The sequence below is a fragment of the Chironomus tepperi genome, unplaced genomic scaffold (genome assembly GCF_022539635.2).
Source record: "Chironomus tepperi strain 1889 unplaced genomic scaffold, CSIRO-AGI_Ctep_v1 contig_354, whole genome shotgun sequence".
Classification (NCBI taxonomy): domain Eukaryota; kingdom Metazoa; phylum Arthropoda; class Insecta; order Diptera; family Chironomidae; genus Chironomus; species Chironomus tepperi.
In genome coordinates this window covers 1,218,723-1,232,103 of record NW_027226476.1, presented here as the reverse complement: position 1 = coordinate 1,232,103, position 13,381 = coordinate 1,218,723, and the positions used below count along the sequence as shown (strand labels likewise).

Here is a 13,381-nt window from a genome sequence, read left to right as displayed (position 1 = left end):
GTACAATGAGCGTAATCTCTTTACGTTTCAATAACAATTTGAGGATTATTTGAAAGAAATTTTGTTTTGTGCCCAGCATGTGAAGTTATAGTGCGACATACAGGAAATTGAAAAAAAAATCTTCATCATCTTTATGAATGAATTTGATTGTGCGTAGACTTATTTAATAAAAAGCCAGAATTTGCACATGTTGCGTTATTCATGAGCAGTTGGTGTATGTGACGATGTTATGTTTTGGAAAAGGATAAAGAGAATTTATGTAAACATTATGGTCTCGAATTATGATGAATAGAAATTTCACTCAGATAGTGCGCATATAATACTCAACGGATAATATTTTCAAAAATCATCAATACATACTTAGTCATAACGTATATAAAAATTTCAAATCGGGGGTATGGAAGTGCGAAACAATAAAAAAGAACGGAGAGCTGCTCGAAAGCTATATTGGACTATAGTGTGAATAATATTTTACGGAATCGGGGTGTTCTTATAAGAATTTACAATAGATTCTTATGAAATTCTCTTCCTAACATTATTGTCTAGTTAAATTCAATAAAATTACATCATGAAATGCATTAAGAAGTTGAAAAAATGAACGATAAATTGTATCGCAAATTAAAAAAAGTAAAAGAGATGGAAGCAAAGTGGAAGTGAGAAGGCTAGAGAAGAATGTGATAAGAAAAGCCTGAAAAATCTTTTAAAAAAAATAAAATTTGAGCTCTAAAAAGAATAAAGTTTAAAAAAAAATAAAGTTAAAGAATAGAAAATTAAAGTTTAAAAAATATATATATTTCAAGCAAATGCGATGTAATGAGCTGTGTGTAAAAAAATAATTCAATTAATTGTTTAAGTCATAATCATGGCAAAATCGGGTAATAATGAAAATAAAATCGAGAAATTAGTTCGTGTAGGTTTTTATGAATTAGAAAAGACTATAGGTAAGGGCAGGAAAATAAAGTTTATCGTATGATTATAGAGTTATTATCTAATTAAATTCAATCGCATTGTCAATGCAGGAAAAGGCAACTTTGCGGTCGTCAAGCTCGCAACAAATTCCATAACAAAGTCGAAGGTAAAATGCCCCCCGAAAAGAAGAAAAAAATATATATTTTATTAAAAATTATTATTATACCTAAAAACTGTGAATCTCAATTTTTTTTTTCTTTGCTTATTTAATATTTCCCTATTCGTAATTTTTTGTCTTCTCCACAATCAAAACGAGAAACAACAACAAAATAGAAAAAAAAACACTTTTATGCATGCACAAAAAAAGAGAGAAAAAAATATGTGTATGCTTCATGTTGTTGATGTTGTATGATATTGATTCTTTTCATTTCTATTGACGTAATGAATGTAGAAACATTATTGTTGATATTATTTCGCGTGCCCGCTTCTTTTTCGAGTTAAAATTCACTTTCATTTGCGCGCTCTCTTGCTTGTGCTTGTCTTTAAACTCATGTTTGCAACTGGCATGAACCATCAATGTCATATCATTATCATAAAAGTAGCATAAAGAGGCAAACTTTTTCCCATTTTGCTTATATGACTTTGTGTGTCTCTCTTTCTTTACGACCACTTTACTAAGATGTGGGATGTTTCATTGACTTTTTTTTTGCCGGATTCATTTTTTTTTTCCTTCTTCTCTTCATTCATGTAACACAAAACTTTGTTTTCTTTATTCTGCTTTCATCAATACAGCAAGAAAAGCAAAAAATCTAGTTAAATAAAATCTTCACAAGTGACTGTCTAAAATGCGTTTTCGGAATCAACCTTCAAATGTGTATTAAAGTTATCATGAAGTGAACACTAAAAAAAAAGTGATAAAAAAACTTACGGCACACCCGTCAGGTGACCAAAATAAATTACCAACAATAAAATTTAAAGCATTAATCCATAAATCGATGACGATCAAGTCAGTCAAAGTGAATAGAATAGGACAATTTGTTTGTGTCACGAATGAAGAACAGTCATTAAAAATTACTGCAGAACTGCCATTTATAATTGCTTATTAGATATCTTTTTGTCTCATTTCAATATTATTTCATTGTATTGAATGTGAATGCGTGTAATTCCGAGGCCAGTGAGAACGTGTTTCGGTATTCAAAGGAGTCTTTCTGTAGTAAAAAGAAAAATGGAAAAAATAATTTTTTCTCCTTCTGCATAAGGCCAAAGGATTTTTCGATAATGCCAAAGGATAGAGTGCTATTATTATGTAAAATAGTATGACCAAGACTTTTATAGCTTGTATCGTCATTGAATTTTCTTTTCCTTTTTTTTTTGTTTTTTTGTTCTCACTAAAATGTCAACGTGCCTTAAAATAGGCACCTTAATTTTACACATTACTCGCGCAATGTCCTTTCTTTAAATAAAATTTCCATAGTTTTTTAAATTTGCATAAAGTCATGCATGCAACTTTAAAATAACAGGACGATGACAACCACAAGGATTCTATTTTTATGTCACGGTACACGATGACTAAGTAATACTGAAATGCAATAAACCAAACCTTTTAATAAAAAAATTCGAGTGGGAAAATAATTTTTTTTGCTTTAATCTACAAATTGGATTAACTGCATAAATCAATGAATGATTTGTTCTATGATACTGATAAGATTAAAGTGACTGCTACCTACTTTACTTCTTATTCTTTCTTTTTTGTTTTGTCATAAAAACAGCCACAAAAATCTTTTTTTACTTTATTGTTTTTTTTTTTTTCGTTCCTTTGATGATGCTCTTATCAGTTCCATTTAATACACGGCATAACTTTTTAAAATTGAATCAATTGACGGACGAGCGAAGTTCTCTCGTATGATTTTTTTTTCATGTTAATTCTTGACGATTGTTGTGGTCTCTGGGAAATTTTTATAAGCTAAAGTCCACCATAAGTCATTGGCATTGCTAGAGGCTTCTGGAAGTTTTCGACCTTTTTCCAAAGCACATAATTCAGTAAGTTAGGAGAGCCTAAGTTAAAATCTGGACTATTCCTTTAACTTGTTTTGGTAACAAATATCATCTAGAAAAGACAGAATCGTGTTTCTGTTTACTCATGGCTACACACTCTACTAGTTCATGTATGTTTAAAGTTTGCATGGATTTATGCTTAATCTCCAAGAAATTTTCATTCAAAGTTTAACAAAAAATAATTCTTGAAGACATTTAGGATAGGATCTTTAAAGTTTAAGTGTCCCATTGACAACATCTAAAGAGCAATCGATAACAGAGATACAAGAACTTGAAATTAAAATCCAATTGATATGAGTAAACCAATTTTTATATATAATATGATAAGATAATTTTTGCTGATATAGAAGTTGTAACACAATTTTTCCAGAATATCATTCTATATTTCCCCTCATTCATTAAATGTCATTTGTTGGGTCGGAATAAGAAGAAAAGGAGAAAATATGAAGTAAAACTCATGTTTTGCAAAATATCATTTGACATTTCAGTGTCTTAATTATACCATTCACAATATTCAATATTCAATCATTGTCATGTACAGACAGGCAGGCAGGCAGGCAAGCAAGCAAGCAAAAGCATATGCAAAGTACAAAGTAAAATAATGTAAAGCAATCCCACATATATGAATTTCATATTGCTGTTCTCCTGTACTCCTCTCAGTTCCATCTCAGTTTTACAATATACAAAAAGGAATTGTACGCATATTCCGTACTGTAGTGATTGTAGTTTAACTAAAACTACTTCCTCAAGGATTTATGATTTTACAATGATGTTTATTCTTCGAAGTTCAAAAACAAACTGAGCTTTGGTATAAAAAGGGGTTTTCAACTATGCACAATAAATATTATTCAAATCACAAATGAACGTTATAACACTTAGTATAAGGAAAAGTAAATATTAGCTACAAAACATCCGCATTATCCCCAAAGTAAAGTATTTGTTGTGTTGTTCTCAACTTTGCCCATTTGGAAGCTGTACTTTTTAATGTATGACAAACAATATACATAAACGTAACGATACTGTCAGTAGGTGACAAAAGGTTTTGTATCTTTGTAACTCCGACAGAATTTTCTCGATAATTGTTGAGATATATTTTCATATTGGATGTAGCAATTAACGTAGCACTAACATGAGTGACTCAAATATTCACACAAATTTCAAGAAACACACATATTTAAGCAATGAAAAAACATATCAATGATAATTGTTTCTTTTTTCTGACTACTCCGCATTCATTATCGACAATTAGCAACACTTCTGTAATACTTGAAATATTTTGTTCATTGGATGGCAAACTTTTTATCATAACCATTACTAATATCATTGCCTTTAACATTTAAACTTTATTTCTCCTCATTTTTTATTAAATTCTCAGTACTTAGGAAGGAATTAATTAGCATGAAAATTTATCTCATTAAACTTTTAATTAATTAAAATTTAACTCTACTGATCGTTATTTCCAATTCTTATCAAAAGAGAAATATTTTAAGTAAACAAATCTTCAGGCTCTAATTTCACTTTAATGGATAATCATGAAGTTTGGATAGTGTGCATTAGTTGTTAAGCTAGGAGCTTTAAGACGTGCGATGAGTTAGCATTTTCATGAGACCTTCATGCTTAAACCCTTGTAACTTAAACCTTTGAAACTTAATCGATAACAGATAGTAACCTTTGATTATTGGGTGAGCCTAGACTTCCAGTTAATATTGAACCTTTCAGAGGAAAGGCAAAGTAATTTGATCAATTACTGCTAGACATTTTGAAACAAAGAACAACGGGTCCTGCAGAGCACGAAACTATTCAACTACTGATCTACATTCAGCGCATAAGATTTAAATATATATAATAACATTCATAACAGAACTCAAAGTCGACTCAAATTATGTATGGAAAAATCTAGATGATTCAACTTCACACAAAATTTGTTTAGAATTCGAGCTGTGCTTCATAATTTTATGTTTCCACCTCCCAATGACGTCATTTGTAAATGACCTTCAATGGCAATAATTCCAAGAACTGTATCCGAATGAAATTCTAAACTTTGTTAGGGCTTTAATATATGGGATTACGATTCTTTTACATTCATGATAAGTCGGAATCATTTAAGTCACTTCACCTAGATAACTTGACTTTGACAATCTAATCAATTTGGGTTTTTTCCACGAAAACATCATAGATACTTTAAATTAGGCTTAAATATATATAAGAAATGTTTACATTATACCGATAAGAGTGAATATTTATATAGAAACTGTTATTTTAAAGAAATTATCCACTATAGTAAAATTGGTCTTTTATTATCATAGAGAAAAAAAGAGAGCTAGAATAAATAACAAGGCATAAAGTTTCAATGGGAAGTGCTCATGGAACTTTAAGTTGAAAGCATTCAACAGGAAAAATAAACTAAAACTTTTCCTCCTTCCACTCATCATCATCATCATCATCGTCATCGTCATCCCCTCTAACCCTTCATACTGAACAAGCTAGTAGAAAAAAGAATTGGAATTCATATAAAATCTTTCAAGTACTTCAAGAAGTAGAGTACAGAAAGTAATGTTTTTTTTTGGTTTCTTACACATTTTTTCTGTTCATAATATGATAAGCGATAAGGAATGAAATATATATACACAACGTACATTAAAGGCTGTTTTAACCGAATTGAACAATATTTTTCGGGTTGAAACCGATTGCGGTCAGATAGTCTGATGACAATGACCGAATGATAATATATAGTAAAAGAATTGGTAATGTGAGTTTTATGGCCTTCAATAGTACAGCAATTAGTAATGTAATCTACATAAAGTCATTGTTTTTATGCATTTTTCAAAGCTACCCGCTTTCAATTATGTAAAGCTTTCCAACAACACGTTTGACATTGAACAATTCATGTTTCTGGTATTTCATTATAATGGAAATAAAAACTATGGCTTTGATGATGGGTCGGAAATTTATTTTATTTATTTTTCGTATTTCGTGTACCTTTTTTATTATTTTTTTGAATGAAAGTATGTCAGAAAATGATATGCATGCCCTTTCTCATATAGATTTACATCCACTCACACACTTACATTTACACGAATGCCGGGTCGATAATATATATACACATAATTTCATTATGATTCTCTTCAACAATTGCATATTATTTATCAAAATTCATCCACTCTGTCATTTATCCATTCTTAACATCTCCAGCAAGCAAGCGAGTAGCAGCTTAACACACAACAAAACAAATAATAAAATGATGAAAAATGATGAACAGAAATTGAAAAAAAAAAAATAAAGGAAAGAGACTGAACGAAAAGAAAAGTTCTTTTTCGATATCAAGGCGCGCGCGAGTCCGCAGACAAAAAAAATCGATAAAATTGAAAATGTCATTTCATTTTTCTTTTTGATATAATTTCTCTATATACAATTCATTAAAATTCAAGACACGATATCATCGAGAATACAAATGTAGGCATGTATGCAAAAAAGGGAGAATTTTTACCGACCATAGACATCCATATAAACACATACAAATGCCGTATTTGTTAATCGGCGCTAATTACTGGTCAATGTTATTGAATTTTGTTTCTCTTTTTCGCACACCCTCGTCCTCACTCTCTCTCTCACTCTCTTTCTCTTTTCATTCGATGAAGCACGTGCTTTGCAAAAATTGTCACTTATAGATTTTTTTTTCTTTTTTCCATCACGAATGAAGACCTGAAAACCTGTTTACACACACACATAATTTCCAATGGATAGAATTCTTCTTATCTCGTACAAATATTATTATTTTTTTTTTTCATTCTTGTCCGTCATTCAGTTGTTATTGTTGTTATGCTTAAGAAAAAAAAAAATAAATAAAATCTCATTCTCATATTTGATTCTTACTGACTCTCCTTCAGGTGGCCATAAAAATCATCGATAAAACATGTCTCGATGATGATAACTTGGCAAAGACATTTCGCGAAATTTCCATCTTAAAATTACTTCATCATCCGCATATCACGCGACTATATGAAGTGATGGAATCAAAAAATTCCATTTATCTCGTGACGGAGCATGCGGGTGGTGGTGAAATATTTGATCATTTAGTGACGCATGGACGAATGAAAGAAGAAGAAGCGGCAAGAGTTTTCTCACAAATTGTCTCGGCTGTTGATTATTGCCATCGAAATGGTGTTGTTCATCGTGATTTGAAGGCAGAAAATGTGCTGCTGGATAATAACATGAATGTGAAGATTGTGGATTTTGGCTTTAGTAATATGTTTACTGAAGGCATGTATCTGACGACTTTTTGTGGATCACCGCCATATGCAGCACCAGAGGTATTTCAGGGACTCGAATATGATGGTCCACGTGCCGATATTTGGTCACTTGGAGTTGTTCTATACGTCCTCGTATGTGGGGCATTGCCATTTGATGGAGCAACTTTACATGACCTACGGAGTGTTGTGATAAGTGGAAAATTTCGAATACCATTTTTCATGTCACAAGAATGTGAACATCTAATTCGTCATATGTTAGTCGTTGAGCCAGAAAGACGATACAGCTTAAAACAAATTGCCAAACACAGGTGGCTCACACGCTATAATCTTATCAATTTAACGGAATTGAATGATACATTGACAACGCAAATGGACACAAAAAATTTGGATACGATTGTCATCAATCATATGCTACAAATTCCTGGCCTCACGGCTGATTTGATTGCACAATCTGTGCACGAATCACGTTATGATCATATTTATGCAATTTACCATTTATTGTGTGATAAACTTGAAGAGAAGCGCAAGGAGCAAAAGCGTCTTCAGCATTTAGCTTATTCAAGGTAAGAAATTCTCTCAACTTTTTAGTATTTCTCAAAAAATTTAAATTCAAATGTCATTCAAATTTGTTTTTTTTATTCATTCTATTTTTTTCGGAAGATCCCGCAAAACAAGCATTACCACAGGTGTTGTTGATCGATCAGAAACTGTTAAACAGGAGACAATCGATCGTCTTAGTCCATTAACGAGTACTATTACGTCACAATTTGGAATTCAACCAGTTGATACTGATTTTGAGAAATTTACAGTCGATATTGATGTTGATCCAAATGCTATACATCAGCCACCAACACCTACTGACACGCCAATGCATTTATCTGTTGCCACAAATGGCACAATTCGACGACATACAGTTGGTCCAGGTGATGTTGCACATGAGCAAGCTCTTGGTAATCCTGTAAATATGGTTAACTTTAAATTTGATGGAACTGTTATGGCAATGGGACCAAATCAAATTCCTCTCAATTTGCCGATGTTGCAAAATCAGCCACTTAATACATTCACTATTAAGGATCCGCATTTATTAAAACCGCCTATGGTGATGGGTGCCAGTAAGTCCAATCCTTTATGTTTACCTTGACTTTTTAACCCACAAACTTTATTTTTTAGCTGGAGGTTTTGGACGACGTGCATCAGATGGTGGTGCTAATCTACACATTTTCTATCCATCATCAATGACAAATCCATCACAACTTGTTAATGATGAGCAAATGATTGCAGAGCAATCAGCAACTTCATGTCAATTAAAAACAACAGATGCAAATATGGAAAGTAGTGAAGATTCAAATGATGAAATTCAACGATATATGCACGGCCGTGGATGCTCCAAGCGACACACTGTAGGTTGTACAGATGACTTATCTAAAAATCCATCAGGACAACCAACTACTGATCAACAAATAGGACATTCACCAATTCCATCACCAGGAATAAGTGGCCAAAGTGGAGCATCTACAAGTGGACGAACGAGAAGAACGGGTCTATTGACTGTTATGGAACGACCACCAGGTATGAGACTATGCTTATTAAGTGCTTTATTTAATTTTGTATAATTTTCTGCATGCTGCTTCTTTTTTTTAAAAAAAAAGATTGATTCTTATTGATTTTAATTTTATTATTTTTTGATGTTGTAAATTTTTCTTTATTTTTTGCAAAAAAAAATATTTTTTTTTCCGTTGAAATTTGAAAAAATGTTTTTGAAAAAAAAAGTTATCAGTCCTGATTTAATACGCGAAGTAGAAGCTCGTATGAATCGAAATTATTTGCCACCATCGCTGGTAAATGCAAATCATGTTTCGGGAAGTCCCCCATCAAACTCATATGTGATATCTCAACAAAGACGTTACGGAAGGGCATGTAAATTACCAACGGTGCAAGAAGTTATGGGTAAGTTATTCTGTGTGTTGCACAAAAGAGAGGGATATAAAGGATATATACATTTATATTTATAAGACATACTAACAAACGATTCATCTTTTTGTGGATTTGCTAATGATGTGAAATTTATTAAAGATTTGCTAAGGTTTGTAACTGAAACTGACTAACATTTTCCTCCTTGTGCCATTTCTGTTTTTGTATGTTTTAAATGTTTAATTCTGTTTTTGTTGCATTTTTTCTTTCTTTCTTTATGTTTCATTAATCATTAAAATAAATGAATAAATGAATGTATAATGGATTTTTTATCATTTTAATTCGATTGAATTATTAATAATGATTTTAATTTGCTGATATTTAGGTCGATACTCGCCGGTTAGACGTGCATCAGAAGGATCGAGGAATCCTCAAATTCAAGGGCCTTTTCAAGAATGCCAACAATTACAAAAGGGACTTGCTCAGCAAAGAAACAATTATCTTGTAACACCAAATCCACCACAGGAAAATTCTGTCTCATTACCAGGTAAGGTCAAGGCTCATTACCAATCATTTCTCAATGCTACTGTCCATCGAACGGTCGCATGATTCCTAATCTTTTTCAATAATTTTATGGCAATAGACTCACTGTTTACTATTTTCTTTGTAGGTTCACCAATGCACACAAAGCTGTTTGTGGAGAAAGTCGATAACGAAATTGATGTGCCACCTGACATGATGAGCACAATTATACCAGGTCTAGAAAGATTGGTGTTTGAGAATCGCTTACATGTCGATTTAGCTCAAATCATAATATCAACACGTAAAGTTCCTCTTGAAGTAGCACAACATTTGGGAATCGTTGCTCATTCAAGTACTATAATACAACAACAACAAAACTTTAGTCAAAGTGCATCACCCTTAAATAATATCAATTATCAAGCACCTACTATGGATCATATGACAAATATGCATCATTTTCATGGCATTAATTTGAATTATACAGGCAACATGCGAACCAATGATGTGCCACTAAATCATCATCATCATCATTCCTCCAGCTTAAATACATCACCAATGCATCAGATTACTCGTGGCATAAGTGGATTAACAACTAATTCTCCTGCAAATGAGCCGTTAGATCTCACAATGGAAACGACTCTATGCGAAACAGAAGCGACACAATGGCCACAAGCTTTCTACGAAATGAGACCACTTAATCTAACATCAACAGGTACATCACCACAAATTCAGCAACAACAACAGCGTATGATGCAACCAACGCCACCAACATCACCAAGTAATAATTTATGTATTATACAAGAAGAGCATTTACCACATTCATACCAACAAATGTCCCCGTGTGATTTAAGTGCTCAACATCACCATCCGCAAATTTGTTTGACAGACGTCCAAGGTAGTGAAATAACACTTGTTGCACTGTCAGACTCGAGTCGTGATTCTGATGACTCGTTAGATACTAATAATAGCAATGATACATCACGTCGTACAGCAAGTACGGTTACAACTCCAGGTGCAAGTACAGGCATTAAAGGAATCTCAATGTTTCATGAATTTCTTATAAAGGAACCATCCGATGATATGCCATCTATAACACGTGGTGTTGGTCGTAAAGCTAGTTTAGAAAATGAATATAATAAGCATCAGCAGGCAACAGCAACAAATTCAGTTCCAATATGTGTTAAAATGGATGCAGCTACAGCAGAACAATATGCAAGACGTGGTAGCGATAAATCATTAGGTTTTAGTGACGATTCACTTAGTAACGATTCCAATCAATCTCCAGCACAAGAAGTATCACATTCCAGTGGATTTAAAAGCACCGAAGAAGAACGATTATCACCAGATTCATTGAGTGAGAGCCGTGCATCATCGGATGAATATTACGAACTTCCATTGCCAAATGAATGTAGAAATTTAGATGTACCAAGTATCATGGAAATTGTGAGGCAACAAATTATAAATAGTAAAATTCCACCAAATCGAATAAATCAGAATCGTAATGAATGTGATGGAAGTAATCAGCATTTCTTCAATAATACCGACGATGCAACAAATATGAGTTTAGAATATTCGAGTGGATTACAAATTGAATTGAAGGTTTGTGAGCGTCAACATAATAACGAGAAGGCTGGAACTTCTTCCACGGATAATCATAATGCAAGTAAAGGAATTATCAAGCTACGTCGAATTTCGGGTGACTCGACAGAATATGGAAAACTTTGCCAGCAATTGCTAACACAACTAACAGTTTAAATTCTTTGAATTGCAATTTATTATCAAAATTACTTTCATTACTTTTTGTTTTTAGAAATTCTTCAGGTTACAGAAATTACTACAATTAATGGATACAGATATGACCCAAGAAATAATAATATTGCCATGTTTAATTGTTGCAACTTTTTCCTATAGAACTAATACATGAAACCATATGAAAGTTACCGTTGACCTTGAGACGGATGACGCAATGCATTGTTTCTTAAAAGGCTCGATACAGCAGGCGTTCTTAAACTTTAAGGAGCAGGTCCACATAATGGAAGTTGTGTCTAATTCCAAGTCCATAGAAATGAGATAACGAATTGTTGGAAATAATGAATGTCAAGCAAAGTTTGAGAAGCCCTGCATGGCTATTTGGGATATGTATCTGAAGATTAGTTGGCATGTCTGAGTTGTACAAAAAAAAGAGGCACTACTGTTTGAAAAGATTGATATAAGGAAATATAGCTTGAAGTGATAAAATGAAAGCAGGATTGGTACTGCCATTGATAGTAGTAAGAATTGGATTCAATGTATATATACCAGCTGGCAGAGATTGATAAGCTCAGAGTCCCTATTGTTTTAAGAATGATGCATTAAAAGCTTTTGTGTTATCTTTGAATTTCCATTTGAAACTTTAGTTCTTTTATGTTCAAGAGAATACTACATTCCACTTAAACGTCAATATATTAATTTACTTAGCTAAAGAAAAAGGCAGAAAAAAGGAAAACCATAATTTCGATTTGTTTAGATCTGTAATTTATAATGAATACAGCTGACAACTGCTGATGCAAAGATATACCTAATTAGTAAGTGAAGTTCACAAAATTATGATAAATATTTTTCTTTGCATGTAGATAGACATTTTTATGAACGATGTTTTTCGAACAGAAATAAATTCATCCAGGGTCAGACATTGTCGTAGCAATCACGATTACTGTGATAGTGTCTGATCCTTGATTCATTTCATATTTAAAAGATAAGAAAATTTCATGAAGATTTTAATGTGTAAATCAATGCAAAACATTTAATAAGAATGGAAGGAAATTTTTACGTGTGTAACATTCCAAAAAATATATAATTATGGTGAAAATGATAACGATAGCTGACGATGATCTTAATTCAATTCACTACATGTTAAAAAATGAGAAAAAAATTCAAAAAATATAAAAAATTTACTTCTCGGTGAGATCAAAAAAACTAAAACTAGCATAGACAATGGTCACTTGTGGCTGATGGAAGCGCATTTTCCCTGCACAGAACATGTAAATAAACACTCAAAAAAAAAGCTTTTTAAAAAACACGCTTTTAAAAAAAGACTAAAAAACTTAAAAAAATTGTTCTAAAAAGGAGTAAATAAAAAAAAAAATCACGCTTCTTAAATAAAACATAAAAAATATTGAAAAAAAATTTAAATTAAGAAAAGTAGCTAAAATATTTTTCCAAAATATCCTGTGTAGTACAAGAACACTATGACTTAAAAGCGTGGGGCTAAATTACTATGCATTTAAAACTAACTTCTTCTTTCGAACGCCCCACGCTTTTAAGTCATAGTGTTCTTGTACTACACAGGATATTTTGGAAAAATATTTTAGCTACTTTTCTTAATTTAAATTTTTTTTCAATATTTTTTATGTTTTATTTAAGAAGCGTGATTTTTTTTTTTATTTACTCCTTTTTAGAACAATTTTTTTAAGTTTTTTAGTCTTTTTTTAAAAGCGTGTTTTTTTTTTTAACGTTTTTTTTTATTTACTACTTTTTAGCACATTTTTTTAGTCTTTTTTAAAAGCGTGTTTTTTAAAAAGTTTTTTTTAACGTTTTTTTTTATTTACTACTTTTTAGGACATTTTTTTAGTCTTTTTTAAAAGCGTGTTTTTTAAAAAGTTTTTTTTAACGTTTTTTTTATTAACTACTTTTTAGTCTTGTTAATCCAAGGAAAATTTTTATTAAACTATTTTTCTGCAATCAACAGAAATGTT

The 13,381-nt window shown here is 31.8% G+C and overlaps 1 protein-coding gene across 2 annotated transcripts; it reads left to right on the top strand.

The window, feature by feature from the left end:
- The first annotated feature begins 419 nt into the window (after positions 1-419).
- On the top strand, positions 420-12,893 carry Sik3 (Salt-inducible kinase 3). 2 transcript variants are annotated; one of them, XM_070645269.1, is made up of 8 exons: positions 420-941; positions 1,020-1,075; positions 6,852-7,777; positions 7,875-8,326; positions 8,385-8,783; positions 8,985-9,161; positions 9,511-9,672; positions 9,796-12,893. In XM_070645269.1, exons 1-8 carry the CDS (start codon positions 863-865, stop codon positions 11,400-11,402), a joined length of 3,858 nt encoding a protein of 1,285 aa, XP_070501370.1. In that variant the 5' UTR covers positions 420-862; the 3' UTR covers positions 11,403-12,893. The 2 variants fall into 2 exon arrangements, with proteins under 2 accessions (XP_070501370.1, XP_070501371.1); XM_070645270.1 differs by lacking the exon at positions 8,985-9,161.
- Positions 12,894-13,381: the final 488 nt, after the last annotated feature.

Excerpts from the sequence above, each read along its gene's own strand:
- Sik3 (XM_070645269.1), top strand. The coding sequence starts at position 863 with ATGGCAAAATCGGGTAATAATGAAAATAAAATCGAGAAATTAGTTCGT. Across the intron at positions 942-1,019 it reads TGAATTAGAAAAGACTATAG|GAAAAGGCAACTTTGCGGTC; the intron begins GTAAGGGCAGGA and ends TTGTCAATGCAG. Across the intron at positions 8,784-8,984 it reads TGTTATGGAACGACCACCAG|TTATCAGTCCTGATTTAATA; the intron begins GTATGAGACTAT and ends TGAAAAAAAAAG.